Genomic DNA, 27,098 nt, shown 5'->3' with positions numbered 1-27,098 from the left:
AACAGGCTTGTGAAATTAGGTATAGTGGAAGAAATAAGGAGGTCCAGTGATGCCTGCAGACAGCATACAGGCTATTGAGTCTCCCAGGACAGCCTTTGGCCATTATTCCTCTCCATTCAATGGGCGCTTAATAATGTTACTGAGCTACAATGCAGTTTAGGTTTATGGTAACCTAGTATAAAGAAGCTTTCATATCATCTACCTTTGTTATATTTGGCCTTTGTTAATGCCTCAGTTTCATGAACATCAGTAGGTGTCTATGTGCATGCTAGAGGTGAACTTTTTAGTGCAGTGTCAACATGAAGAAGGAAGAAACAAAACTATATAGAGAATAGGAGACACATCTGAATGAATAGGAATAGTCCTTTCCTATAGCTTTTAATACAAATAGGCTTTGGTTGAATGCTGTGTGCTGTGAGGTGAGGATGTTTTTTGAAATCTTACCCTACTTAAAGGTTTATAACCCTCATTTTAAGTACTTTTGAGCCATAGAAGTATTTGATCTTTCATTATTTTAACATTAAAGCATATATCTGGTTTGTATGAGTCTGAGTAAAATTTAATGTAGTATCAGAGTGAAAAATATCTTTTTCCAACTCTATGTTTTCACTTTTCACAGGAGAGTCCAAAGTCTGGTTGGAAGGAATATTATTCTTGTGTGATGACTGTAACCAGTGAACATCTCAGAGATCTATGGAAGCAATTTCGGAGACGAGATATGCTAAGATAAAGAAAGAAATAAGGATTACGTGCACTGGTTAGAACTATATTTATTCCTATAAATTCTGGATGAAGAACAAGCTAACCCAGGTGAATTGTGAATCTTCCAGCCGTGTTAGAAAACAGGACAACTTTTCCACTAAAAGTACTGGTTATGAACCCTTATAACCAGTTTTCAGTATGTATTTATTTAAATGACAAACTATCCTCTGACTGGCAGAAGTCTTTTTTTTTTTTTTAAGATCACATTTTGAATATTTGTCATTATTTTGAGAGATATTTGTCATGTAAAGGAAAACAAAGAAGAAGTATTACACCTGGGTAAGAAAACATTTTGGCAATGAACAGAAACTGCCCATATCAACTTAGACTGTGAATTTGCTTTCAGAAGAACACTACTAAATGTTTGTGCTGAATTGGAAATGAGAATGCGTTATGTAGCATAACAATTACATACGAGTTGAATGTACAAATTAAACTCTTAGAAGCTATAACAAAGCAGTTATTTTGAAAAGGGTAATAATATTATGGTCATAATGTGAAAGATAGGTATTTACCTGAGAGAGGTACTGTATGGACTATAATGTTCAGATTCTCTAAGTCTTACTATTATTTTTATTAATTTATCTTTAAAAAAATTATATTGATTTTAAGATATCATATGAGCAATATGCTGAAGGAAAGTCAAAATATTCAAATTCATGTTAAGTAACACACACTTCATAATATTTATTCTAAACTGTATTTCCATATGTATAAATTCACTTATATTAGAGTAAAATTTCATGTGTTCTTGTGAATAGTGCACTTTTATATGAAGTAAGACATGGTATTGAGTAGAAATTGTTGTCATCTAATTTGCTACTCTGGAATGCAGCATCTGAAAAATGGTTAAATAACTTGTGTTTGTGTCAAACTAAAAAGCAAAAGAAAACAAATGCATGCAGCAGCTCATAGTAATTCTCAGTTATATTATTTTATTATTATGCATCAAATATTAGACGTAAATTGGGTTTTAATAAGGTGATGGAGACTACAGGCAGTCAGTAGCCATCATGACCTTTTATGTCCTGTACGTTTAGGTGTTACTGAAACAGTCATAGGGACATTGTTATATTTGTTTTTTCTCTTCTCTAATTTTTTTCTTTGCAATTCAGGAGCAGTGTTTTTTTCTTACACCCTTTCAAAATGATTATTATGTGGTGTGAATTAGGTCTAAAGAAACATGAACACAATTTTTATATCATTCTTGAAAAGGTTCACTGGACCTTAAATAAATCTGTTTAGGAACAATCTGTGCCTTGAAAGATTTCTATCTGGATAGACACACATTAAAACCAATGTAAATAAATTAATGTTACCAGAAAGGCAAGTATTTTGTTTGGTTGACAAAATAAAACCAAAATAATGGTGTTAAATCTTATAGTACTCCAAGTACTTGTAAGCAAACATTTCAAAATTGTGTTTAGTGCACATTGTTTGAATACCATCTTAACACTGCATGCAAGTAGAAAAGATATATAGCATCTGTGGAAGTACACCGAAGTTCATAAATACCTAATTTATCATAAGAATTATCTCTATTTAAAAATTAAAACAAAATGAAAAGCAGGCTGTTTTTTAAGAAATTCCACTTTGAAAATTAAAAAAAGAAAAGCTAATTAGAATGTCTTTTTAGGTGTGGCTTTAATCTAAGAAACAGCCAGTTCAGAAAGCTTTTGGAAGATGCTATTTTAATTTATATTTCTTGATGAATACTTACCAAATTTCCACCTTGACCTGCTTAAACCACTGACGACAAAAATCAAGAAAAATTTGTATAGAGGTTCTTGAACTGACACAACAGAACATGGATAAGCTGCAGTCCCCATGTGATCATTTAGGGAATCATTGGTATTCAATGTATCATCTTGGTACGCAGAACTGTCTCACTGCTTCTTGTCAGTGTATGCAAAGCCCAATTTGCTACTTCAGTGATGAAGGACAAAAAATGGGAAGAAAGGATAGGGAGTGAATGAAGGGGTTCCCCTCCTTCGTCTTCAGTCCCTGCTGCCCTTTCATAGTGGTCCTCACCATAGAGAAGGCAGCAGCACCGTCATCATTTCGCTCCTCCACTACCCTAGGCAATAGTGCACTTTGCTTTCAAGGCTGGCTAGAGACAATTTTATCATTTTTCTATATATAGTTCCTAACTGTAGGCACTTAATATAAAATAGAATGTGAAAATGTCAGATTAGTTTTTAAGAGTATTTTTCTTGTGTTTAATAATAATTTATGTAATGTAGAATATGAAGATACGCATATAATATTCTTGTTTATTTCAAAATAAATGCACTTGAAACTAATTTTCTTTGCAGTATATATCATTCAAGTTCTTCTGTCATTGATCCTTTTTTTGTGTAACACGGACATGCAAGTACTTTACATTAGAGCATCTCTTCATCACAAGAGTGCTCTTTTTTGATCTTTTTAGATGTCTGTGCTTTTCTGCCACAGAATTCTGTATCAAAAAGCTGGACATACAAGGAAAGACAGGTGAAAACAAAGTATAATGGGACATGCCATCTGCTGTGGGGGCACCCCTTGGATAGGCAGCAGTGTGCTCAAAAAAAGCTTATTCAAAATCCTCCAAATTCCTGTCAGCAGAGAAAATATATATGCTGCAACTAAGTAAAAGTTGAGGAACTGAAGGCTTTGACATTTTTAATCCAGCTCTTGGTCTCTTCCGTGAATTAAGAAGACTGTAATAATGCAAAAAGTTATTTAGTGGATGCTAGGAACTGCTCGCTGAGACCCAGTGCAGCTGTAAATTCTGATAAAATGGTAACTGCTAAACCCCGCAGCTTTGTGATACTAGCTTCTGTCTGAGCTCTGATGAATTCCTCTTTCCCAGCAGAATATCCTGTACAGTATTAGCTGCTCCCTGCTAATATTCTGATGGTTAAAATCACACTGGCAGATTCTCTCTATGCACATTTTGACAGTAAGTTGGTTCCAATTACTTTCACAGCAAATTTATGCACTTTCTTCTAAAGTTATCCGGCTGAAGAAGAAGAAATACGAGCTAATGGTGACTAACAGCATATTGTTGGTCATACTGCCTGCTTTTCTATAGTTACTTGGTCGCTTCTTTTCCTAAATATCAGGATAAGAATGCATTCAAACAAAATGAGAATAAAACAATAGAGGAATGTTTCACTTTGCTTTGATTCAACATTGCATTATACTCTCAAAGTAATGATTCATCGTGCTCTCTTGTCCCTCTGGGGACACATTCGAAACAGTTTCTGGTAAAAGAACTCCAGGCTAATACTTGCAGAATTAGAAAAATCAGACCAAAATCTGACTATTCCAAAAATCAGTCTGAAAAAAGACTATAGCAGTATCAAGTCTGAACGCCCCTTAAAATCAAGCCAAAGTTAATATATTTTCTAATATATGTGAGGTCTGAATGCATAGTATTTTTTCCCAATATCTGAAAATCCATGAAAGCATTTGTTCGGCACCCTGAACCTGTCAGCAGATGGTGCCCTTGGATATATTAAGTTCTTACACACAAAAAGGCAATTAAATACATGGAGCATGCCTTAATCTTGAATGGGTAATGTTATTTTTTACCACTACCTCGACTTATAAATTCCTCCTACAGAACATCACTGTTAACTAGAAAAGTTCCATAAGAATATTAGTAACCAGTTGAAAAATTGTAATATAAAATACCTAATCTGTATATATAAACATGTATATAAACAGGAACTTATTCAACATTTAAGTTTTAGTAGTAAGTTGCTATTTATTCAATATAAGGAAACAAGTTATTACTCCTGTTTCTTTGTTGGTTTTTTTTTGAGAGAGAAAGTACACAGAGCTGAGGTACCTACTTATACATTCACCCTAATTTAAAAAATAAATGAAATGAACATCATAACATCATTACAGAAGAACTTTTCCAGCTCCTGTTTCATAGCATCCATTGCAAACTTTTTATTTACAGTTTCCTTCTGAAAAATAGATTTATAATCCTTCTCCTTTTTAAACAGCTATAGCTATTAGCCATGTTTTTTTAATAACTGATTTTACCATTAAGCAGTTTAGGTGATATGCCTGAGGTTGTATTTTCTGGTTGGAAAGAATGAAGTCATTTCATTGTAACCCTGAATTAGAAGCTACAACCTCAATTCAAGAGAGGTGGTGCTGTAAGGAAAAAAAAATATCACATTTCAGGTATTCAAATCTCTGCAGAGCCACATATGCTCTTTAACAAATGCACACAGAGAATTGCACAATGTCCAGAAATACTGCAAACCATTTAAAATCAGCAAACGAACTACACTGCGTAACAGGTCAGCCCTGAGTGATTAATATGTTTGGGGGATAAACAACACATTGAAAAAATTACTGCTGAAAGTGACAGAAGAGTGGGTGGATAATAAGCCTAAATACAGCTTTGAACAACATCCCTGAGGGCAGACTCTGCAAATACAGTATTATATCTGTCTGGAGCAGCAATCAGGAAATCACCAGGAAAGATTTCATTACTTGAAAACTAGCTAAATGAGCCTCTCCCGTGGAGAACCGGGCAAATTTCCACACACTGGAACGTGAAAAAGAATATAAATAAAGCTTACAGCAACAGTTAGGTTTAGTATGCAAACAGTTGTAATTTATTAAGTACCTAAATAGGGTGAAGGAGGAGGAAGAGGGTGAATACCTGTGGGCCAGTGGTTCAATTAAAACACGTCCTATGGCTAGAATAGTTAAGACAGGAGTGGCTACCAAGTGGTTTTTCTTACGCAGCTGAGAACCACGAACTGTAGGCAGATGGTACTTGAGTCCAGCTGGGATGCAACATGCATTTTCTAATTGGTTTCTTAGGAAGGAGACATTGCAGAGAGATTTCTTTTTCTATGTGCAGCAAGAGCGCTCCATCTCCCAAACACTGGAGAGAAGCAAACAGCACATTGCCTGTTGTGAAGGTTGAAGAACATCCCTGCAGAGCCACTGGTTTGTCTAATTAGCAATGTCTGTCAGCTTGTCTGGGTGTCTGTGTCGATGCAGATTCCTGCTTCTGCCTTCTTGTCCGTGTATTGCACTGGTGTGAAGGCAAATAGTTATCCTCCTGTCCTGTTGTCCCTCCTCCTCTTCCTGTTCTACTTCATGTGTGGGACAACTGGTGATGGAGAAACGATTCATAGTGGATTGTTTACACAGAGGAGAAGATGTTCATAGTCTATAAGCCATAAATTCCTGGTCAGATTCTATGAAAAAAAAATATAAGTGTATTTTTCATGTATGTTTATTTAGCACTCACTGTATTCTGTATATACCTAGTTCAGGAGTTTTTAATTGACCAAATAAACATTATTTTTCTAAAATACCTCACTTAAAATCAAATTAAAGTTATTATGAGACTGTAGGAAGAACAATGCTTTATCACTTTCAAATGATTTTAGCATTCAGTAAATCTGTGACGTTAAAAGGAGCTCATAATATGAAGTCTTGTTATTTCACACTCAGTTGTTGTAATGGTAGTCTTAAGAGTTCAGGGGAATTTTATAGCTGAAATGTAATGAGCTGGATACACATGTTGTATTTCCAGCTACTTATTGTAACTCGTGAGTGGGCTGTAAATGTGAACGCCTATGGCCAGCCTTGGGTATTAAATCCTCAGGAAACTAAGTGAATGCTGAAGTAATTCCCAATCTAAGCCTGATAAATGGTCTCTCACTGCAGTACTCCGGTATTTAAATCACATATACATTAAGGAGAACACTATCAATTTACATAATTGCTGTTCTTCAAGTTATTTTCTTTTGTGGTTCATCTTGGTTTTTTTTTATTCTTGTTTCGAAATTTTATGACCATTCAAACTGGTACAAAACTGAGCTTTGAGGAGGCTTTTTATGCCAAATTATCAATAACAGATTGTTTCTCTCCGCCATATATTAAACATTCTCCTTTGCTTGACATTTCCTTCTATTTTGCTACTTTTACTTTACAAGGTTGATTATTGACATTAATTATTTAATTATTAATTATTATTTGACATTAAGTAGTTCACGAGATTGATATGCTTAACATTTCCTTCTATTTTGCTGCTTTTACTTTACAAGGTTGATTATCAGAAACTGCTTATCACATCTTAAAATACATTCAAGATGCCTGTGTAATTCCATTAGATGTCCGCATACCTTCTACTACGGTTTGCTCTAGCTGGATGACTTGCTAAGATCAGAAGTCCTAGTACATTTTGTCACTTCCTAAATGCACCCCAATGCTCTGAATAGCTATCCATACGCAATGGACATTGTAGAAATGCAGCATGATCTGACAATAATTTGCATATTAAGGAACTCTTCATATCAGCAACAACAACTGCGATGTAATTCTTCATCTAAAAGTGGTGCTCGCAATGAAATGGAGCCCCCCAGACTTGCACAGGAGTATCTTTTAGTTTTTTTACTGCGTGCTAGGACATAAAGATGACTAGCATTGAACCAGAATGACCATGATTTTGCATCTCTAGTAAACACTATATTACAATAATAGCTATGTTAATAATTATACTAAACAGTGAAATCCCAATTTTTTTAGAATCTGAGCAGCAAGAGGAGAATGGTACTGGCCATTAAAAAAGTTAGAAAGCCAGACTACAGAAGTCCATTTCCGTGAAGGGGCAATAACATTCCTCTAACCAGAAATTGTATGATGTAATTTGAGGTCTTTGTAACACTTCATCTTTTTGTTCCCGCATCTCTGGCAACCTGCCACCTCTCTATATACTTAGTTTTGTATAACTACTATTATCGTAAAGAATGAATTACTATGTTACATAGTGTTCTCTATTTAGCATCTTTCCCTGGCATGTGTTGTTGTCTGTCCTGTATCCTATACGGCATTTTAAAATGGTTTACGGAAGAATTCTAATGTCATGAGAACTGCTTTACTGGCATACATACAGCAGCATGGCAGGTGCCGTCTGAACACTTAGAGAGCTGTTCCTTTTTTCCTGTACCCTTCATAAACATGAGGGGACAAAGAGACAGATATTGGAACATTAGAGAATTAGGTCAAACATACAATGTATGTATGGTGATTGGTAAAATAACACCATAATATATACAAAATAGTGATAGTATTAAGAAGCTTTCCATAGCCCCTGGGTACAATACAAAAACTTATTCCAACTTATGCATACAGTTTCCAGCAGCTATTCCCTAGAAAAACACAACACACAGCTGCCTTTTCCAAGAGAGGTCCCTGTCACTTACTTCCAAGTATGTGTGTGAAAAGCCATCAACGGGATTAAATTGCCTTCATTTCTTTTAGCTTTTGCCAGTAAAGCATGAGGTATGTCTTCAAGCAGTGGTAACTTTGCTCCTTATTCTTTTAAGATCTGTTTTGAATAACCATGGATATTTTCATTAAGCATACTAAAGTCAAATCCTTTAAATGTTCTACTAAAATTTTGGCCTCAGCAATGACTTGCATATTTAATTACAGTAAAATTAGTTAAGTGAAATAAAATGGTTTTATTGTCTATATCATGTTGATTTTGGTCCCTTTCCTCTTGTTTTATGAAATACAGTATGTAAGAATATCAAATCTAGTTTTTCTGTACCTTTCGCTATCTCTACATTTTCAATGTAATTTGTTCTCTCCCTTTCATGTTTTAGATTGCCCCACTGCAATGTATATCAAACTCTAGAAGTTATTTTAAGCAAATTCCATACCATAATTTCATGACACAGAGCACTTTCATGAATTATTATATTCCAGTCTTTCCATGGCATAATATTTTGTTCATTTCTTTTATAATATCTGTACAGGGACAAGATGGTTTCACTGAGCCATTCACAGTGATACACAAGTCTTTCTCTTGAATAGGTAAAGATAACTTCCTGCCTTGGCATATTTTATAGTTGTATGCTTCCCTCTCAGTATGTAATTCTGCATTGCTCAGTCACCCAGTTTACCAAGGGTAACTCAAATTCCTCAGCCTCATCTTGTAACAATGAGGAGCATGCAGTTTTGCATTGCATAAAAATACCACAGCTATATGGCCAACTACCTTTTCAGTACCTTTAATAAATATGCTAACTACTCATATTCATATTTTGGAGCCTGGCAGCTCACCTATGCTGTTTTTGTCATATTTCATCTATTTTTTTCTGTCTTGCAGCCTGTTCCTAATCTAATCAATGGCAGCTGTACTGTGATCACTTTGCTACAGGCATGGGCTCCTATGTGGGATATTATATGAACCTTTTTTCCAAATCTGAATACATTTTATTCAGCCACCTCTTTTACACCTACTGCATTGCCAGTGCTCTGGGAGATTCCAGCAGATTGCAGAAACACGTCGCACTGTTCTCAGCATTTCTAATTCTGGCACGATAATTCAGCCACGACTTGGGCGTGCATACCGTAAGGCAATGTGGATTTACTAGGACGTTTCACAAGTGTTTGATTACTATGCCCGTAACGTAAAGCATCTTTGGGAAGGAGTGAGTCAGCAGGCCGCAGGCCATCATCCCCTGCCAACCAGGACGCCCAGGTCTCTGACAGCCTCCTGCTCGCTGTGACACAGCAACCTGCCATGCTTGCTGCTCGTTGTTTAATTGTGTGTCATGTTTTAAGGGTCGCTACGAAACATTGCACACGAGGCAGCACTTTTTTATTTTTTGTGCGAGTGTTTTTAAACCATTTTCAAGGGAGGTTAAATATCACCATCCTTGGGTGGAAAATAAAATAAAAGTGGAGGGACTGGGAGAAAACCAGAAGACCCTCCCCAGCCTCACACGACCAACACACTTGTGTCCCATCCCACTGCCTGAGGCAGCAGGGGCCCGGCCAGCCTCGGCCCGGTAGAGGGGGGCGGGCAGAGCCGCCCCTTGTGCCGGCCCGCTGTGGGAGGAGCTCGGAGGAAAGGAGGGAAGGGAGGAGAAGGAGAGAAGGGAGGAGAAGGAGGGACCCCGGCGGGGCGGGGATGCGCGGCCGGGACGCGGGGCGCGGAGTGCGCGGCCGGGATGAGGTGCGGGAAGATGGCGGCGGCGCCGCCACCAGCGGCAGCAGCGGGGACAGCGGCGGCGGCCGGGTCGGCGGGCGGCTGGGGCGGCGTGCGGCGGCGCTGCCAGCGGCTGCTCTACTGGGTGCCCGTGCTCTTCATCTCCAGCATCCTGTGCTGGTCCTACTACGCCTATGTCACCCAGCTCTGCCTGCGTGAGTGCCGCCGGGGGGGGGGGCAGGGGGCGGCCGTCTGTTGTAGCCAGCCCGCGGCTTGCGCCGCGAAGGGGGTCGGGGAAGCGTCGTGTGCCTAAATTTGGCTTCTGGCGACCGAGGCGGAAGCGTGAAGGGGTGAAGTGGTGCCCCCCGAGTTGGGAGCAGGAGGACCACGGGGCAGGGCAGCTCTCCGGGGTGGGGTTTGGGGCACCCAAAGGATGCCCGCTGCCCCTGCTTCTGGCCCTGGGCAGCAGGCGGGTGGCCACGCACCTGGGGAGAGCTGGGTGTTTGGTTCAGCTGGGGGGGGTCAAGCCAGAAGCGTTAATTAAATGGCAAGCCAGCTGGGCTCTCTTGAATCGATTCCAGTTTCTGTGGGTGTTTATCCTGCAGGAAACAATCTTTAAATTTTAGATGCGTCATGATGTTTAGATGTTTCATGGTGTTCGTTTAAATCCAGGTGTTTCGTGAGCGGTGTTATGATGCTGGGAACACAAACTGTCCGCTGCATCTCCTTTACCCCTTTGCTCTAGGTGGGGATCACAGTGAGCACTGAGTAGCTGCCAAGCATCTGTTCAGGGATCGTGGTGGTGGTGGTGGTGGTGGTGGTGGGGAAATACCCTCATCAAGCTCATTCAGTGCATTTATACGCCCGTATAACTTTGCCAGACTTCGGCTGTTCATGTGGAAAATCTCAGCAGTCTGGTAACTAATTCTGGATATTTTTTTCTAACAGAAGAATGTGATGGGAAGGTTTTTGTTGTACAGATGCCTGGCTGAACTGTTGAGGCATTAAGCCAGACATGATTCCCTGGCTTAGCACCTCTGTTTTGGAGGGAGGTATCAAGACTTGGTATGGTGTAGTTGATATATATATATATTTCACTAACAGCATTCAGATCTGTTAAGTGCTGCTCTTCAGCTAGAGAGTGGGATTTGAGTGCTGTGTCCTGGTGAGAGGAGGAGCGAAGTGTCTCCCTGCAGAGCATTGTGTGGGAAGCTGTGGGGAGAGGTGGCTGAGGGGAGCTGTGGGCTGATGCAAGGAGGGCAAGGATGCTGCAGGAGTGAGTGACCATATAGTTAATGTCTGTCCTAATGTACACAGCCCCTTGATATGTACACAACAAAGGAGGCTTGATGTGGGCACTGCTATTTGAGTGATCTGCTGTATGCTTTTTTCTATGTAAGTCTACCAAACAGAGGAAGAAAGAGTTGTAGTGTACCTGAAAGCATTTCATAAGGCCTCTTAGGGTAATAGCAGGCTTGAAACTTCCTGTAAACTATGGCACTGTAAGTCCTTGAGAACCCCTCAGAGCAAAAGGCCTGTGATAGGAAGAAAGGGAGAGGGACTCTTGGGACTCTGCTAAAACTACCGGTGCTGAAGCCCTGTCTGTGAACAAAGGTGGCTTTTAAAATTTTCTTGTCATTTCCCTCTACCCACATTCCTCCCGGCTTACCAGCTTATGAATTCAGCATAACAGTTGCCCACGACTTGCCTTAATTCCATCTTTTATCTATATCTGGATGTTTTTCCTCATTTTTGGCATATTAAGATAAAGCAAACTTATGTCTTGTCTTACTAATGAATATTTAGTGTAAACAACAGAAGGAATAGCTAACAACTCTGAGAACGAAAGCCAGCAGCAGGAAAAGGCTGTAAGCGTTTCAGTGCTTTGAAGCCAGCCTGTCTGCTCTGCTCATCTTTTATTCCTGCGGCGCTGCCTGCTCAGGGGATGTGTGTAATTGCTGATTTTGTTGCGACTGGCTGTCAGGGATGCTGATGACAAGACAATGTACAGCAAACAATGTTAACCGTTGTGCAGTAGGATTTAGCAAGCAGCGTTGCACAGTTCTGATGTAAATGGTTTCTTTGAGCTTTTAGTAATGAGAGTTTCAGTTGTAGTGTTCTGGGTGTTTTTGCAGTTTTGACCAAGTGTTGTAGGAGGGAGCTTACATTGAAAAAAAGAAGGAAGTTCCCTGAGGTGTTCTCTTTCATCCTTAAAACTTAGCAGTTATGGTATTGAGCAGTTATGGTATTGAGCAACGTTTTAGAAATCAGGAAAAATGATTCAAGCTTTAGAAACAATAACAAAAAAAGGCAGGGGGGAGAGAAAAGGAACCACAACTTTTACCTGTGGTATTACCACGCTTAGAGTTCTGCCTCTTTAGTTAGTGGATTCAGCTAAGTGCTTGCACATCTTTAACCTTTAAGATAAAGGAGAAGGCATTCAAGGCTTTTCAGTCAATGGTTGTCCTCTTCCTGCTGCTTATAGAATACTAGATTTAAATGAGACGAGTCAATTTTTAAAAACTGCGAAGCTGGAAATGTTGTAAAATACATTTGTTTTCAAAGAATCTCTAATATGGGAACAGCACCTTTACAGTATATGAGAAATGTTATTTTTTACAAACCTAAAGGACAACACTGCTGCTTGCTGTATCTTTGGATGTTGCTTTGGGAGCAGGATGTAAAGTCATCTCTGAAGGGCTGGACTAAACACTAACGCATGTAGAAGGGAACATGCATTGGACTGGAAACTTTTTTTTTTTTAACAGCAATGTCTAATTTTTCCTAGATAGTGTGGATAGACTTGTTTCTAGGATCTGCAGTGTGCTTAAGTAAAACAGAACTTTTTTTTCTAAATTCTCTGGTATAAAAATATTTTGTGGCATTTCACAGTGCTTCTGGGCTTGCAAGCATCCTGCTCTTTGAAATTGTAATTGTTCCTTGTTGCTAGAAGTGGAGTGATTCATAGGACTGATTGAAAACTCTCTCAGAAAGGAAAGGGCTGCGTGCTGTAGAGGGTAGATTTTAATTCAGGATTTCTCAAACATATAATCTCTGATTAATTGTAGCCTTTGGTTAAATCAGATGAAGTTTTGTATGAGATCCCACAACTCTTGTCAAATTGCTTTGTATCTCTAAGGTCAATAATATTTGAAAATAAGATATATTCTTCCATAAAAATAATTTAGAGGCTTTGGCGTGACCCCAAATCCTCACATCTGGAGATAAAGTGAAATCAAAATGATGTTCAGTTAAAATATATCTACTAGGTGGAAGAGTGTGTTGGGATCTCATGCTTTTCTAATTCCTGCCAATTGTTCTCACAGTAGCTGTGGATGCATAAATATAAAACTAGAGAGGTTTTTAAACATACTTTTTTTTTCCATTGTTTTTATATTCTGCATTTGTAAGCCTTCCAAAATTTCATAAAGAGTGATACATTCTAAAAAGAGTAGAAAACACTAACAATGCACAATGATTATGTTGCACTTTAGTAGTGAAGCTACTGAAATTTCAACATAAGGTATTTGGAACAACAACATGAACTGCAAATGCAGTGTTCTCCCATCCTCTTCATCCATGTGTCCGTACTCAGAAAATGCATTTTGGATCCAGTAAATTCTGCATATGCAAAGAAAATAATTTTTCTTATGTTTTCCTCTTTAGGTGCATCTCTAATTTGGGTTAGTAGAACTATAAGGGGCTTCAAATAATTATCCACTCCATTATCCGCTGCTTTGGGTAAGGCAGAACCAGTAGATATTTGTGTTGTTTCTGACAGCTATTTGTCAGAAATGTTCTTGACAATCTTGGATATTGAGATTTATTTATTTTTCCTACCAATTCATGATTTGAAGTTATTTATGAGAAGGAAAACCTGAACATTTGACAGTGCTGGGACAGATGGTGACAATTTTAACCGTGCTGATGAAATGGTTGTCCAATAAAGTACAAATTGGTTTCATATGTACAGTTTTAATTCATTTTTACTTGTCACCAATTTTAATTTGAAGGATAATACTCTTGCTCAGGGAATCGTGTCCTAAAATACAACTTGAATTTGTAACTTTAAAGAAGGAGGATAGACCTGCTGTGGAACCTGGAAATGAGCAATGAGCATTTTTCTGACTACTTCAGTGAAGAGAGAGGAAGGAAATGTTCCCACCTGAGGAGTGGTCTGGCTGATCTGAGAAAGTGTGAGTGACTTCAGCACAGTTGAAGGGGGAGGCAACAAGACATTCACCATCCAGTCAGGAGAGCTCATAAACCACATCCTTGTATTTTGTATGAATGTGCAACTGTGAGCTGCCCACCACTACCTTCAGTGCAGAACAGAGAAATGCGATGTGACACCCAGTTGCTAAAGATGTTAATGGGCGTAAAAGAGTTTTGCTGGAGGATCAGATTGGTTAGCGCTGAACGGAGGGTTTTGATTCAATGCAGTGACAGTGGAATGGAGTTATAGCGGGATAAAAAGCTGCTTAATTCATCACAATTTAGAGGCAGAATTAATGTGTGCCCTGGAGGCATGGCACAGTGTGATCAGGGATCAGAACACGTTGAGATAGAAGCTGATAGACCGTGTGCATAGCAAAGGAAAAAGTGGGGGCCCAAGATTTGGTCATCTGGGTTTGAGCTCTTTGCTCCATATGTTTTCCAAATGGATCAAAGGATTCCTGGTACTCATCGCTCACGTCTTGTAATCAACTACAGCTTACATTTCACTACAGAAATACACATATGTTGTAACACTGCTGTCTGTACGTTGGCTGCTAAGATAGCAATGGATTTTGGTCAAAGCATAATTGTATATGTATTTATGCCAGGTTTTGCAGATGCCACATTTTTTCTCTTCTGATCTCTGGTTGCTTTTAGGAAAGCTTAAAACCTCACAGCTGAAGTAAAATTGGCTTCTGAATTTTAGCCAGCAGGAATTCCTGTGCATTTCCCAAATTTCATTTGATTTCTTTCTCAGAATTTCAAAGAAAGCTCCGCTTCTGAAATTGAGTTAGCATTGCTTGATATATAGCAGCTTGTATAGATGTGTTCGTCGGGGTGTGCTCTTTCTTTGCTAAAAAGGGTCTGATCATACAAATTTAGGAGTAGTTTAAAGATAGTCCCTCTGACATGGGAAGTGAATAAGAAGTTTGTAACGATGAAAGATTAGATCAGTTTTGGGGCACACTCAGTTTGCAAGCAATGGTTTTGTTGTGACCCTACCTGAAAGGATGTCAGATGGTAGCTTGCTGTTGGTAGGGGAGCACTGATGTAGTTCAATGGGCACAGTACTAGGGGTTCAAATGAATTTACTGACACATTCGCAAATACTGTCAAATCCAAATGTGTGCATTATTGAGGACTACGCTAACCTTATGTCTCCCAGGAATAGTTTGTTGCTTTTGTTCTTAAATGAAGCAGTGTCCCAAGTCTCCTCCTTGTCATTCTGAATCAATGCAATTCACTGCTCTGCCTAGCAAAGTGGCAGTTTGTATTATAGCACTGATTTTTTTATTATTATTATTATTATTTGTAAAGGACTATTGCATATAAGGATAGAATACTTGTCACAACAGTAAAACACTTTTATGTGTGCAGAGAGTTAAACTGCATCTATATATCAGTGTTTTACAGCTTCAAATGCGTTATAAAGATGAAATACATACTTAGTTTTGTGAATCGGATCCAGGATGTTAAATTATATACAAGTTTGAGAGAAACAACTATTTATAGATGTGGCTGCAGAGTCTCAAAATTAAATCTATCTGATATTCCCATTCCAAAGTTTTAAATATTTTAAAGATGTACATCAAATGTGGAAGCAAGATTTTGTATATTCGCTTCCATTAAAGCTTTTAAAGATTCATTGCTTTCTCCAGTCTTTTATTATTATTATTATTCATCCATTACATTCACTGCTCAGGAACTTTGATTTTGGGTTTAGAAATCAAGGAAGATTTAACGCTGGAAAACTGGTGCAATTTTTTTTTTTTTTTTTTTACATTAATTTTATCCTCTGAGATCACTTTGGAGTTCTGTGCTAGTAATGTGTCTTGCTATGTCTCAGGCTATCTGGAGACAGATGCCTACTTAATTTTTCCATGGGTAAGTGAGAATAAAGATTTCTAGAGAAAATGAGCCCTAGTTCAAGAAATGGGAAGTCCACTTCTAAGCTGAAGTAAGGTCTGATCCAGCACGAATTGACTTTGCAGAGTCAAAGGAGCACTTGTGGGTTAACCTTTTACAAATGAGTTATTTTGCAACAATGAGTTGTTGCTGCACAGGCTGCCCAGAGGGGCTGTGGACTCTCCCTCCTTGGAGATCTTCAGAAGCCCCCTGGACGTGGTCCTGGCAGCCAGCTCTGGGTGGCCCTGCCGGAGCAGGGGTTGGAGCATATAGGCTCCAGAGGGCCCTGCTAGCCTCAGTTGTGCTCTGGTTTTGTGATAAAGGAGTCGTAGCAGGCAGTCTTGAGATACTTTGGCACCTCTTTGGCTATCAAGGTGCATTCCTAATGCTTGAATGCCTTTCTCCCAGTAATGAGGACTACCAGCTGGCACAGGGTGAATTCCCCAGGCTCTTACGGTGTCCTCTCCATCATGAATTTTTACTCTGCTGGTAAATTTTTATTTTTTTTTTTCACCCTGTGTTGTGTAACGTAACTCTCTGTCCTCAGTCTAATGTGTTTTTTTTTGCAAGCACAGACAATATATTCAGCGGCATAGACTAATGAGTGTGCTGTACTGTGTCTGATGGCCCAGGAAACCGGCATCTATGTTGGCCAAAGTCTCATGTATGTCCCAGCCTGTTCCCTGATGCTGATGAGCACTGTCTGTAAGCCGTGTAATGAAACAGAGAGGCTCTAATTACGTGAGAGTCGTCTGGTGCTGAACCATAAATGGCATCCTGGCAGTGCAGCAGCGGAAGGCTAATTCTTAACGAAGCGTGCCCCCACGGCGTCTCAGATGAGCAGAGCTCTGACTTGGTGCTGTCTACTTGGAGGCAGGTCATGCTTTGACAATTATCTCTGGCTCTGAAAATATGGAAGCTGCCATGCCATTGCTATTGCAAAGGCTCTTTGCCTGTTTCCTCCAAACCTGTAAAAATTGCTTCACGGTTGGTCCTGGTGTGTCCTTGGTGCTTATTTTTAGTTACTGTAGATGTAAGTACTTTCTATGCTTATTATTTCTATGCTATTTGACTACCAGTACGTGAATGTGCAGCATTTAAGCTGATATTTATTAATGACAATGCGCGGTCTGACCTACTTTTTTGTGCATTACCAGCAGTTAACACAACCCCTAGGAAAAGAGATGAGAAAACCGCCAGAAAGTGGTATAAATGATTCACAAAAGACTATATAATCAAGTACTATTGAATAATAATGCAAAGGCAGATCGCTGTATCTTCTGAAAAATAGGGAATTAATTTTTAATAAATATATTGAGGGTGCTGTTCGGAAAGTGGGAAAAATAGCAAACATTTTTGTTCAAATTACAAATTAGTCAGACTTTTCTTGTTAAAAAATGATTTTCCATGCACTTAAACAGTATGATTTTTAGAACTGTAAGCATTTTGTAGTTACCCGGGAAAGACTTCGTATCGTGGTCATTCAACAAATAAATTAAGTTTACTTTTCACAGGAAATTTAAGGGAAAGCTTGATTTCTAAGGACTATTTTTTGCTGTTGTTTAATTCTGTCTCATTTAGGGGGAAGGAAAAACGTATTTCCTCCCTGGTCACGTTGTCCCGCAGTCACCTTTCAGTTACTCTCCCCCATCTTTATACTTCCTTCAGGGAGCCTTTGTCAAAGGCGATTTACAAAAGGCCTGAGCAGGAGGAGTAATACTTCACCCTGTGAGAAGCTGCGGGTTATTGGATAGCTGGCATATTCCTCCGTGGCGCAGTCAGAGGGGATGTTTGCTAAGCAGTGCAGTCAGGCTCTGTGTAAACATCCATTGCCGTATGTGTGGAGGAAAAGAGCGGTGAGGTTGGAGATGGTGGCCGCTCTCAGACGCGGTGCTTCTACTTCAGTCTTGCGTGGCGGTGGCGACTCAGGAGTGCATGAAATAACTCTCTTGCCCATTGGTAAGAGATTAAAATGACACGAATGTCCATAAAATTGTTTCTCAGTCATCTTTGGGCACCTAATGTTTTAGCCTTCAGGACCTGCAGCTGCTGCCTGTCAGGAATACTTGGCTTCCAAGCTAGATACTGCAAAGCTGGAAAGCTTGTCTCCTGAACAGATGCAGGCTCTGAAGAGCGTGTCTGCTCCAGGAGGTGCACAGAAATTTTGGAAAGCTGTAGGCCTGCAGTGAAAAACAGATTATTAAATTTGAATTTATCGGTTGTGTCGGTCCTTTACTTGCAGACATAGAAATGTTTCTGTTGCGAGCAGACAGACCATCAGCATTCGAAGTCTCTTCTGTCCTTAATCAATAACTGCAGTTGGTCCCCATCAGATGTGCTACTTAAGAGAAGATGATGTATGGAGGAAGAGAACGTGCTTGTCTGATGTTGATTCAGTGACTGGAAAACAAGTCTCAAAAACATTAACGTTTTATCCAAAGTTAATGGGGAGAAAGGTGGTGACAAGCGCTTTCACAACAATGGTCTAAGCCCTTGTTAGGAGGAGAAGTGCCACCAATCATTGTGCAAGGTCAGATAAGTAAACTCATTTGAAATTAGTGCTTCTGCACTGTATGCATTGCTAAGGCTTTTTAATTAGCAGAGTAGTTATTTGGAGAAGACTAGCAGAATTTTTCCTCTAGAGGGATTCTGCATACCTTCCTGGTCATACCGAGTGGAGGAATAAATTTGGAATTTGTGAACTGGCTGTTCTGCCCTAACTTGAGAGCTCCAGCACTCTTAAATTAATACATCAACTCTAAAGATGTCTTTGGGTTATTCCTGGCGGGTGACTGCTTACAATTTCACAGTTTTTGTGCGTGCTGATACTGCAGCATCTCTGCTCCTCAGAGTCACGTGTGTGTATATATTTCCTCAGCTTCTTTCTAGCTCTTGTCTAGGTTGATATCTAGTTTGTCAAACTGTGCTGGCAATTAGCTAAACCTGAAAATTGAGGGTGGAATAGAGTTTTCTTTATAATATGAAACTTCTGTGGTGTCTTTCCGACTTTTCTAAAAACTCGTTAAACGTGGTTATTTACTGTTTTCCCTCGGGTTATGTAGATGCTCATTTTAGTCAATCTAGAGTCAAATACCCATTTTAATAGACCTGTTTTATAATTATAGAATTACAGAATAATTTATGTTTGAGGGGACCTTAGCCCATCTATTCCAACCCAAAGCAGGGTAGGTGTGAGATCAGGCCAGGCTGTTTGAAGTGTTACCCAATCTCCAAAGCTGGAGACCGTACAGCCTTTCTAGGCAACTTGCTCCACTGGTGGACTCTTCTCATGGTGGAAAAGCCTTTCCTTGTATCAAATCCAATCCTCCTTTTAATTTATGGCCAATATTTCTTGTCCTCGCACCAAGCACCATTATGAAGAGCCCAGCTCCACCTCCTTGATGCCTCCCTGTAGGTCCTGGTAGGCTGCTGTTGGGTCCCCCCACAACTTTGCCTTCCCCAGGCTAAACAAGACCTGATCATGCAGCCTCTGCCCAGAGAATGGGTGGTCCAGTCCCTACCAGTTTGGTGGCTCTCCCCTGGACTTGCAGCTTTCTTGTATTGGGAGGTCCCAAGACAGGGGAGCAGCGTTCTGGTTGCGGTCTACTTTTGTCTATTTTTATGCCTTGGAGATCTAAGGTATCACTGGGTATAGCTGGCAAAACCAGTTCTGGGGTCTGACACCTCCACCTCAAGAGCAGAACATGTATAAACAATAAAACTTGAAGATCCACAGTTAAATAAGTGTTCTTCAGAGGTGGTTTCCTTGGGCTAAACTTTGGCAACTTCAGATGAAAGAAAGTTCTATGGATCTGAGCCTGGGAATGGGGGCTGGAAACATTTATAAGCAATTGGCATTGATTTTAATTCTTTACCTATTCCAGTGATGAATGTACGCAGCCGCACTATAAAAGCTTGATAGTGTATAGTCTTAAACTCGTATCATTTGATAATTACTCTTCCCTATTTGGTTGAAAAACAAAAGCTTAAAATACTCAGTTACGTCATTTGCTATTTAAAAATAATTTTTCCTTTTTTTCTCGTTTTTCAGTAACAATGACAAACATTGGAGAAAAAGGTAAGATTTTTATTTGCTGTTTATAAGTGGAATTCATATGCCAGGGTAGTACAGTAGTTTATGAATAGAATTGAGATTCAGATCTGTTGCATTTTAAATGAATGCATTTGGTGTGCTCCTCAGCTCCTTCTATTATTGTCTTGATCCTGAACATTGCTTTTACCATTTAAAGTAGAGATGAGAAAAATGAGGACTTTCTCTCCTTTACTGACTTTCTGAAGTATCAACTAAAACAATCCTTATATTCTGTTTTTATTTTTTATTTTTATTCAAATTTTTATTTATTTATAACAAGGACAGCTCTTGTAAAACCAAGGCTTTTGAAAATGATCAGGGTGGTTGTGCAGGGTGCAGCATACTTAAATGAGAGATGATTTTTTTTTCTCCAGCTTCATTTTAGCCGATGTCTTTGAAGACACAGAATCCTTTAGATAAATAACCTTTCCAGAAGGTAATAAAACTGCCTGATTAGCTATCACTACCCAAAGGCACTAACATATTGAGATTGCTTTTCCAGATGCTATTTTAAAGCTACAGCACAATTTGGAACTGTAGAGTGAGGCTGTGAAGCTTATGGAGAAGGGGGATAAGGGTTAGGAGGCACACGGTGTGCTACTTAAACTTGTGTCATCCCAGCAGTTTTTAAGTCACTTGAGACTCCCTCACTTAGTAAAAGATTTTGATAATTAAGAAATATTTGCTTGAAAAACACATTTCCGTTCAGTGATCTTGCCCACACGGCCAGCACAGGAGTGCGTATGCATACCCACATGCTTCAACACCTGCAGGCTGTGAAACAGCTCCAGCTTCTTCCTGCTCTGTCATGGAAGAACAAAGTTCAGTGTGTCGGTAGGCATTGTTCACAAAGCAAATCAGAAAAAGGCATTGATGACTATTAATTTCCTTTTTTTTTTTTTTTTTTTTAGCTGGTCAAAACCTCGGTGAGCCAGTCAGGAGAAAAGAAATTTACTATGTATTTCTATACCCCGTACTTGCTGTACTTCTACCCAAAGTGTTGTCAGGGATGACAACTGGGCAGATGTGTCTCACCCCCCTGTTGCCCCCTATTAGTGGGTGTTGTAACCTTCCAGGTGACTCTAGCTATTCTTAAGTGGGTTGCCTTCATACGAGGGGTACACTATTATTTTTTTTTTTTTTTTTTTTTTAAAGGAAATGTGTAAAATAGAAGGATTTCTGTGGCAGCACCTGGGTGAGATGGGGCTCCATCACAGTGTAAGGAAACTGGTGGCTGGGTGACCTGGGAGATGTGACAGGTCAGGGCCTTGGCCATGCTGGAGGACTGAGGTGCAAGAACAAATGAAGGGAGCTTGGGTCTTGTGCAGACCTTAAAAGGGATAATCTCTTTAGGCTGTTTTTTTCTTCCTATATATGGAAAATTATTTGTCTTACTGACCACAGTTACTCATCTTCTCTCAGTAATAAAATACAGATACAGATTGGTAAATACATGGTGTACCAAAATGATATAATGCCCTGCCTTGCCCTCATTTTATGCCATGAATATGCTGGTTAAAAAAAAAAACAAACTGATTTTCTATGAGTAGATCAGTTTTTCTTGGAATTGATTAAAAGATAGATTAAAAAATGCTTCACTAAAAATGCGGACTGTACCTGCCAGAAGCTTTTGCAATAGCAAGATAGTGTAATCCAGGATATTGTGGTTGATGTGGGGTCCAGGTCTATCATTTACTTACACTGATAAGATATTTTTTTTCAGTTTATAGATGTGACACATGGCATCATGAGATTTTGCTAGCTTTTGTTTCATATCCTTTTTAACTGTCGAGTGAACAAGAATAAATACTTACTGTGTTATGCTTTTTTTTTTTTTGAATAAACAAACTTCAGTACCAGAAACATCTATTCAGAGTTGTTCTGGAGGCAAAATTACAAAAGCCAAGAACATTCTGGGCTACTGTTCCTGCAGTTCTGCACACCATCCCAAGTGTTATGGCGAATTCTCTAGCACTGAATAGCTTTATATATACATGTATAAAAACCACAGGCTAACCACATGGGGAGAGTATTTCAGACTGTGCAGTGAAAGTGCATGTTTCCCTTTGTGATGTTTTCTTTTTTTTGACAATCTTATAAGTTTACAGCAGCTGCATAAAGAATATTTGACAGGTGTAGCATCTCTGACCAACTCTGAGGTCTCTATAGTCTGAATTCATCTGCACAACAGGGAAATAATATTTTGTGCTGCTGTGGTCCTAGGTGGCCTTTATTTGGCAATTCTGTGCCCAAGGAGGAATAACCTAAGGAAATACTCCTCCTTGTGAACTAGGGCAATTAAATCAGGGGACACAGATTTTGGATTTAGTATTCACTGTAGTGAATTGTTAGCATCACTGATGGCTTCCTGCAGTAATGTACATATTAACTGGTATGTACAGTGAGAGCCTTTAAACAGAAATACCTAGCAATACATGGCAGGTCTTTGAAAAAGTTCATGTTACATTCTGTGTTCTCTAAAAAAAAAAAAAAAAAAAAAACTTAAATGTTGAAAAAGGCATCTATTAAAATCCATGAATATATTGCTGGCTGTGAAGAATATAAAGCAGTGAACACTTGAGTTTAAAGAACCTGGAGGGATGCAAGGCTGTTTCTAAAAACCTGCATCTTAAAAATCTAGCAAAACAAATTAACTGGTTATGGTTATTATTCAGGTATCATATGCACACAAAGTCTCTCTCACTCTGGTTGTTTAGGTATTGTAACACCTTATTGTTAGGTAACTATAATTCCTTTTTTTTCTCTCTCCATGGCTAACAGTCTCTCTGCGTGGTTTATGAAACTGAAATGCAGAGAAAGTTCTGTTAAATAGGTTTTAACAAATGCAAAAAGGGAGACTGCTTGCTTGAAAATAAGCAAATAACAGTTCCCCTCAAACTTTCATAGTATTTGTAGCCTGCAGTCTGTATTGTCTCATGTAAAGTTGCAGTGCAGTATTTCTGTTGCAGAGCTTTTGCAGAACCTCTGTATTTACATCTGTTAGAGTAAATACCTGTGGCATGTACTGTATCTGTCTGTAAGCACTATAGTATCGCTGGTCTGTTGGTATTAATTCTGTTCCTTTTTGATTTTAGTTGTGTGCCTGGTTGCTTACCACATATTTTTCATGCTGTTCGTCTGGTCATATTGGAAAACAATCTTTACGCTACCAATGAATCCTTCAAAAGAAGTAAGATAAACTTAACTTTCATTTCTGAAATAGCCTAGTCAAATGCCTGCTTTTGTAGTGTTTGAGTAGCTTAGGCTCTGATCTCATGTAGTTTTACACTGTGTAGAAAGATACAGCTAGTAGTTGCCACTTCTTATTAGGAAGAAGTCAGATTGCAAACAGCATAACTGACAAATCAAAAAAAAAAAAGCTACACCTTTTCTAAATTTTAAAGATACTTAAATTTTAAAAATTAAATAATATTTATGATTAAAAAGAAATTTATGGTTAAAAATTTATGGTTAAAAAGAAAAAAAACTTCAGTTGAAAAAATTGGTGTTGTTTGAACTAGCAGATTAAATCTTTGCATGGAAGTATATTTTTATATGGGGAAAAATATTTCCACGTGTTTTACACGTATGTTGAGTTGCCTGTCAGCATCTGTCAGTTGTCCCCTAAATTCAAGCTTCTTCCACATCTGTTTTGGTATGAAGGAACTTGGTTGTGGTATGAGTGTGCAGTCAGGTAAGCTGATACTGGGGAGAGTGTAGAAAAGCTGCATGGAATAGATGTCAAAGGTAGATATATACCCTAGATCCAAGTCCAGCTAGTACAGAAGTGTTAAATGAGAAGGATCCAGTTGTCTTGGAGAACATTATGATACAAACTGTATTCAACATCACATAGCCTCAAGGTGATTGTTTTTAGTTCTTTGTGGTTGATTTTATTTGTACTTCTTGTTTTAATTTTATATTCTTTTCTAATGTGTAAAAAATAAAAGATAATAAAACTTCCTAGTCTTAACATTCTTCCCCATGCAACTCGGTACAACCAAAACAAGCTTTTGGTACCTTATCCTGTTTGTGTACAGACACCCCAACTTCCTCAGGAGGTGCTGTGTAACAAAACCTCTCAGGCCAGGAGGAAGCATCCTACTGCTTTGGAGTTTTGAAATACCCACAAAGCCAATACTTATTTTGGCATGGAGTCCTAGCTTCATCTCTTATAATTACCATGCCAACACGATATGAATAGCTTGTGGTTTCTACTGTCTGTTTTGCGGAGGTTCTTCTCTGGGTAATTTTCATTCACTAAAAAGATATGTAATTGTGAAGACAAGTCGATAATTCAAAGTAATTGGCATCTTCCTTGAATTTCATCCTGCAGTCTTTCCTCTTTGCCCCAAGCTGTAGCAGGGAAATAAATTAAGAACTTACTTCATTTAGTAATTACATAGCAAAATATGTGCATATATATATGGTGACTGTAGTGATAATTAGAAGACTAAAAGATTAAAAAAGACTACCAAAACATTTTGACAAGTCTTCAGTAATTATGCTGATATTCTAAAACTACCATACGATGCTAGCAAAGCACTTCAAATATCATATTAAAAGTAGTGAAGCTAGCTAATAGAAAGCGATGTGTGATGTTTCCATGTTCTTTGAATTTACACAATGTTGCTGGCAGTAAGTGACATCTTTTGTTGTCCCATGTCTTTTTGCTAATCTGCTAGAGCATAATTTTTTAAATTAATTAGGATGTTTTGTGATGTTAAGTTACTGTTTGGCTTCCAGCTTATGGGATAAAGCTTGTAAATGTAAATGGATGTACTTTCAACTTACCTGTCAACTATAGCAAATATTAATTAGAAGACTAAAAAGCAGATAAAGCTTTTGCATTTTGTTCTCATGAATACTGCAGCTTGTGCAAACCACACAGCATGTATGATGCTACTTAAGCTTATTTCAATTTTTTACACATATTAAAAGCATTAAAGTACTTTCTGGCTTGACATTTAAAATATTTTTAGCTTAACGTTTTTATTCTGAAATTCAATGTGTTGTAGCCATCCCTCCCATTCTAGAAATAGTTGTCCTGAGAAACACTTCAAACACAGATGATACCATACTACCTTAACTACTTCAGGTCAGACCATGCCATTCTGTGCCTGTGTGTACCAGCTATGTGCGGGTATTGCATGAAGGTGGGAGAGAAGATGGTTTCCCAGGCAGGAGGGTTTTGCAGACTTCAGACTACTCTGAGAACTGGTCCAAAATGATGGAGGAATAGCTTTACGTGCTTTCAAAAAGGAAGCGTTAAAAAAGTGTTATTCTGAACCAAGTTTCTACAGTAAGAAATCCTATGTCACCCAATATAGGTGTTAGCAACAGGAGTGTGTTCTTGCTGGGAAAAAATAAAAGAAGCTTGTTAATTTCTGAGAAGCTCAGGTTAGACTGTGAACCTCTAGCTTATACTGCAAGATTGTGAAACCATCAGGAAAGAGGAGTGATGCCTCTCACCTCTCTATGGAGGTGAGAATGGGTTCCTACCTATGTGTTTCTGACTGCTTTCTTAGCTTTACATGCATCACCTTCATTTAGGAAAAAAGTTCATGTTATAATGACTAGCTCTTAAGCCTTTCTGTAGACATAAACACTAGTGATACCAAGGACAGTAGTGATACCAAGGACTTCCATGCCTTCCCATTTCTAGAAGCAACAGTGACAGTGTTGGTTATGTTGCTGTGCTGCCGAGGATCTTAAAGTGTAAGAAATTTGGACAACTTAATGCATAGCATGTATCTCTTTCAGTAATTTCTTACCCTCTGAGTTGTTACAGGAGCGATGGTTGCCGTTGTCACTTCAGGCAGGGATGAAAGTTGCTCAGTGCAGGAGGCGATGAGAGGTGGTTTTTCTGTCATGTAGGCTATGCAGCTCTTCCCTGCTCCCAGCTGGCCTGGTGTAAAACCACGTCCAAACACATCCATGAAGAGAACAGTGACCCTCCAGTGGCAAAGGATAAAAGGGAAAATGCCAGACATTAGAACAGAAATTTGGCTATCTTTTCTGCTATTGCTAGTAGCATATTTTCTTTCAGTTAAAGACAGGCATCCCTAGTTTATAGTCACTAGCTAATATTTGATATTACAGTAGATTAACTATTTTTCAAGGGATTGGTAATTAAATTTGATCATGACAACTCTTGATCCTCCCTTTGAAGAGTGTCTCTTAATACTTCTGGAAACATTCAGCATTATATCTACACCGAATCAGAAGGAATTTTAATATTGTGTTGCTTCAATAGTAGTCAAAAATGCTATAAACTGAACTAACGCTCTTAGGAACAGTGAGTTATTTGCTGTAATACCTCATATATGCTGCTAATCCATCTTTATGTAATGAATGTTTCTCTTTACATCTCTACAGGTACTTATTTAACTTGCAATTTGCTAACTTATCTTTGGTTTTAAAAATTATTCCAGTTTCATCTATCATACTCAGACAAGGAATCTCTAGAGAGGGAGCCTAGAGGTGAATCCCAGCAAGAAGTCTTACGACGGGCAGCCAAGGATCTTCCTATCTATACGAGGACAATGTCTGGAGGTAAATAGGTGTTCAGGAGACCACTGAAGGCAGGTGTCTTGATGTACTTGGCTGCCTAAACTAATTCAAAGTCTTTCAAGGATTTTAGGGAAGAATCTCTTTTCATAGTTCATAAATCAGCAGTGCAACCCAAGAACTTAACTTATTGAATACGTGTAACTTTATGCAGTTACACATATTCAATGAAAACACTGTTGGAGAGTAAATTGCTGTGTACAATTTCTGATTTTTACAGTGGATGGACAGTGCCTTGCTAAATGTTTGCAAACTGAAGGTAAACAATAGCATATAATACTAACAAACTGCAGGAGAAAATGTAGTTTTATTTGCACAGATTTAATTTCTTAGTGCATAATTGAAAAATAGTATTAATAAATTATTATCTGAATGTGGTGTATAGCTAGAGAGATCACAGAAAGAAACGATTACTATTTTACTTGCTGGTTGTTCCGTAGCAAGGACAAAAGTTCTTCCAGACTGAGAATTAGTCTTAACCTAATAATACTGTAAGTTTGCGAATGCTTGTTAGCTAAGCAAATGTGAAAGTTAATCTCATACAGTAAATTAGAGCTGTTAGAATAATAGCTTAAAAAGGCTTTT

General features: G+C 38.7%; 2 protein-coding genes across 10 annotated transcripts in view; both read left to right on the top strand.

The window, feature by feature from the left end:
- The window catches only part of MICU3 (mitochondrial calcium uptake family member 3), a 49,074-nt gene extending 46,009 nt beyond the window's left edge, over positions 1-3,065 (top strand). For all 8 annotated transcript variants that reach the window (XM_066996793.1, XM_066996789.1, XM_066996792.1 and 5 more), the window contains one exon: positions 620-3,065. In XM_066996793.1, the coding sequence (XP_066852894.1) occupies positions 620-730 (111 nt within the window). In that variant the 3' untranslated portion in view covers positions 731-3,065. The remainder of the gene's footprint in view (positions 1-619) is intronic.
- A 6,506-nt stretch (positions 3,066-9,571) lies between these two features.
- The window catches only part of ZDHHC2 (zinc finger DHHC-type palmitoyltransferase 2), a 32,619-nt gene continuing 15,092 nt past the window's right edge, over positions 9,572-27,098 (top strand). Inside the window, exons 1-4 of one of the 2 annotated variants that reach the window (XM_048049826.2) lie at positions 9,572-9,754; positions 19,902-19,928; positions 23,039-23,133; positions 26,378-26,498. In XM_048049826.2, the coding sequence (XP_047905783.1) occupies positions 19,907-19,928; positions 23,039-23,133; positions 26,378-26,498 (238 nt within the window). In that variant the 5' untranslated portion in view covers positions 9,572-9,754; positions 19,902-19,906. Of the gene's footprint in view, positions 9,943-19,901; positions 19,929-23,038; positions 23,134-26,377; positions 26,499-27,098 lie in introns of both variants that reach the window. The other variant, XM_048049824.2, reaches the window with a different exon arrangement.

The sequence above is a fragment of the Anser cygnoides genome, chromosome 4 (genome assembly GCF_040182565.1).
Source record: "Anser cygnoides isolate HZ-2024a breed goose chromosome 4, Taihu_goose_T2T_genome, whole genome shotgun sequence".
In the NCBI taxonomy this organism is placed as follows: Eukaryota; Metazoa; Chordata; class Aves; order Anseriformes; family Anatidae; genus Anser; species Anser cygnoides.
This window is presented reverse-complemented; position numbering and strand designations above follow the sequence as displayed.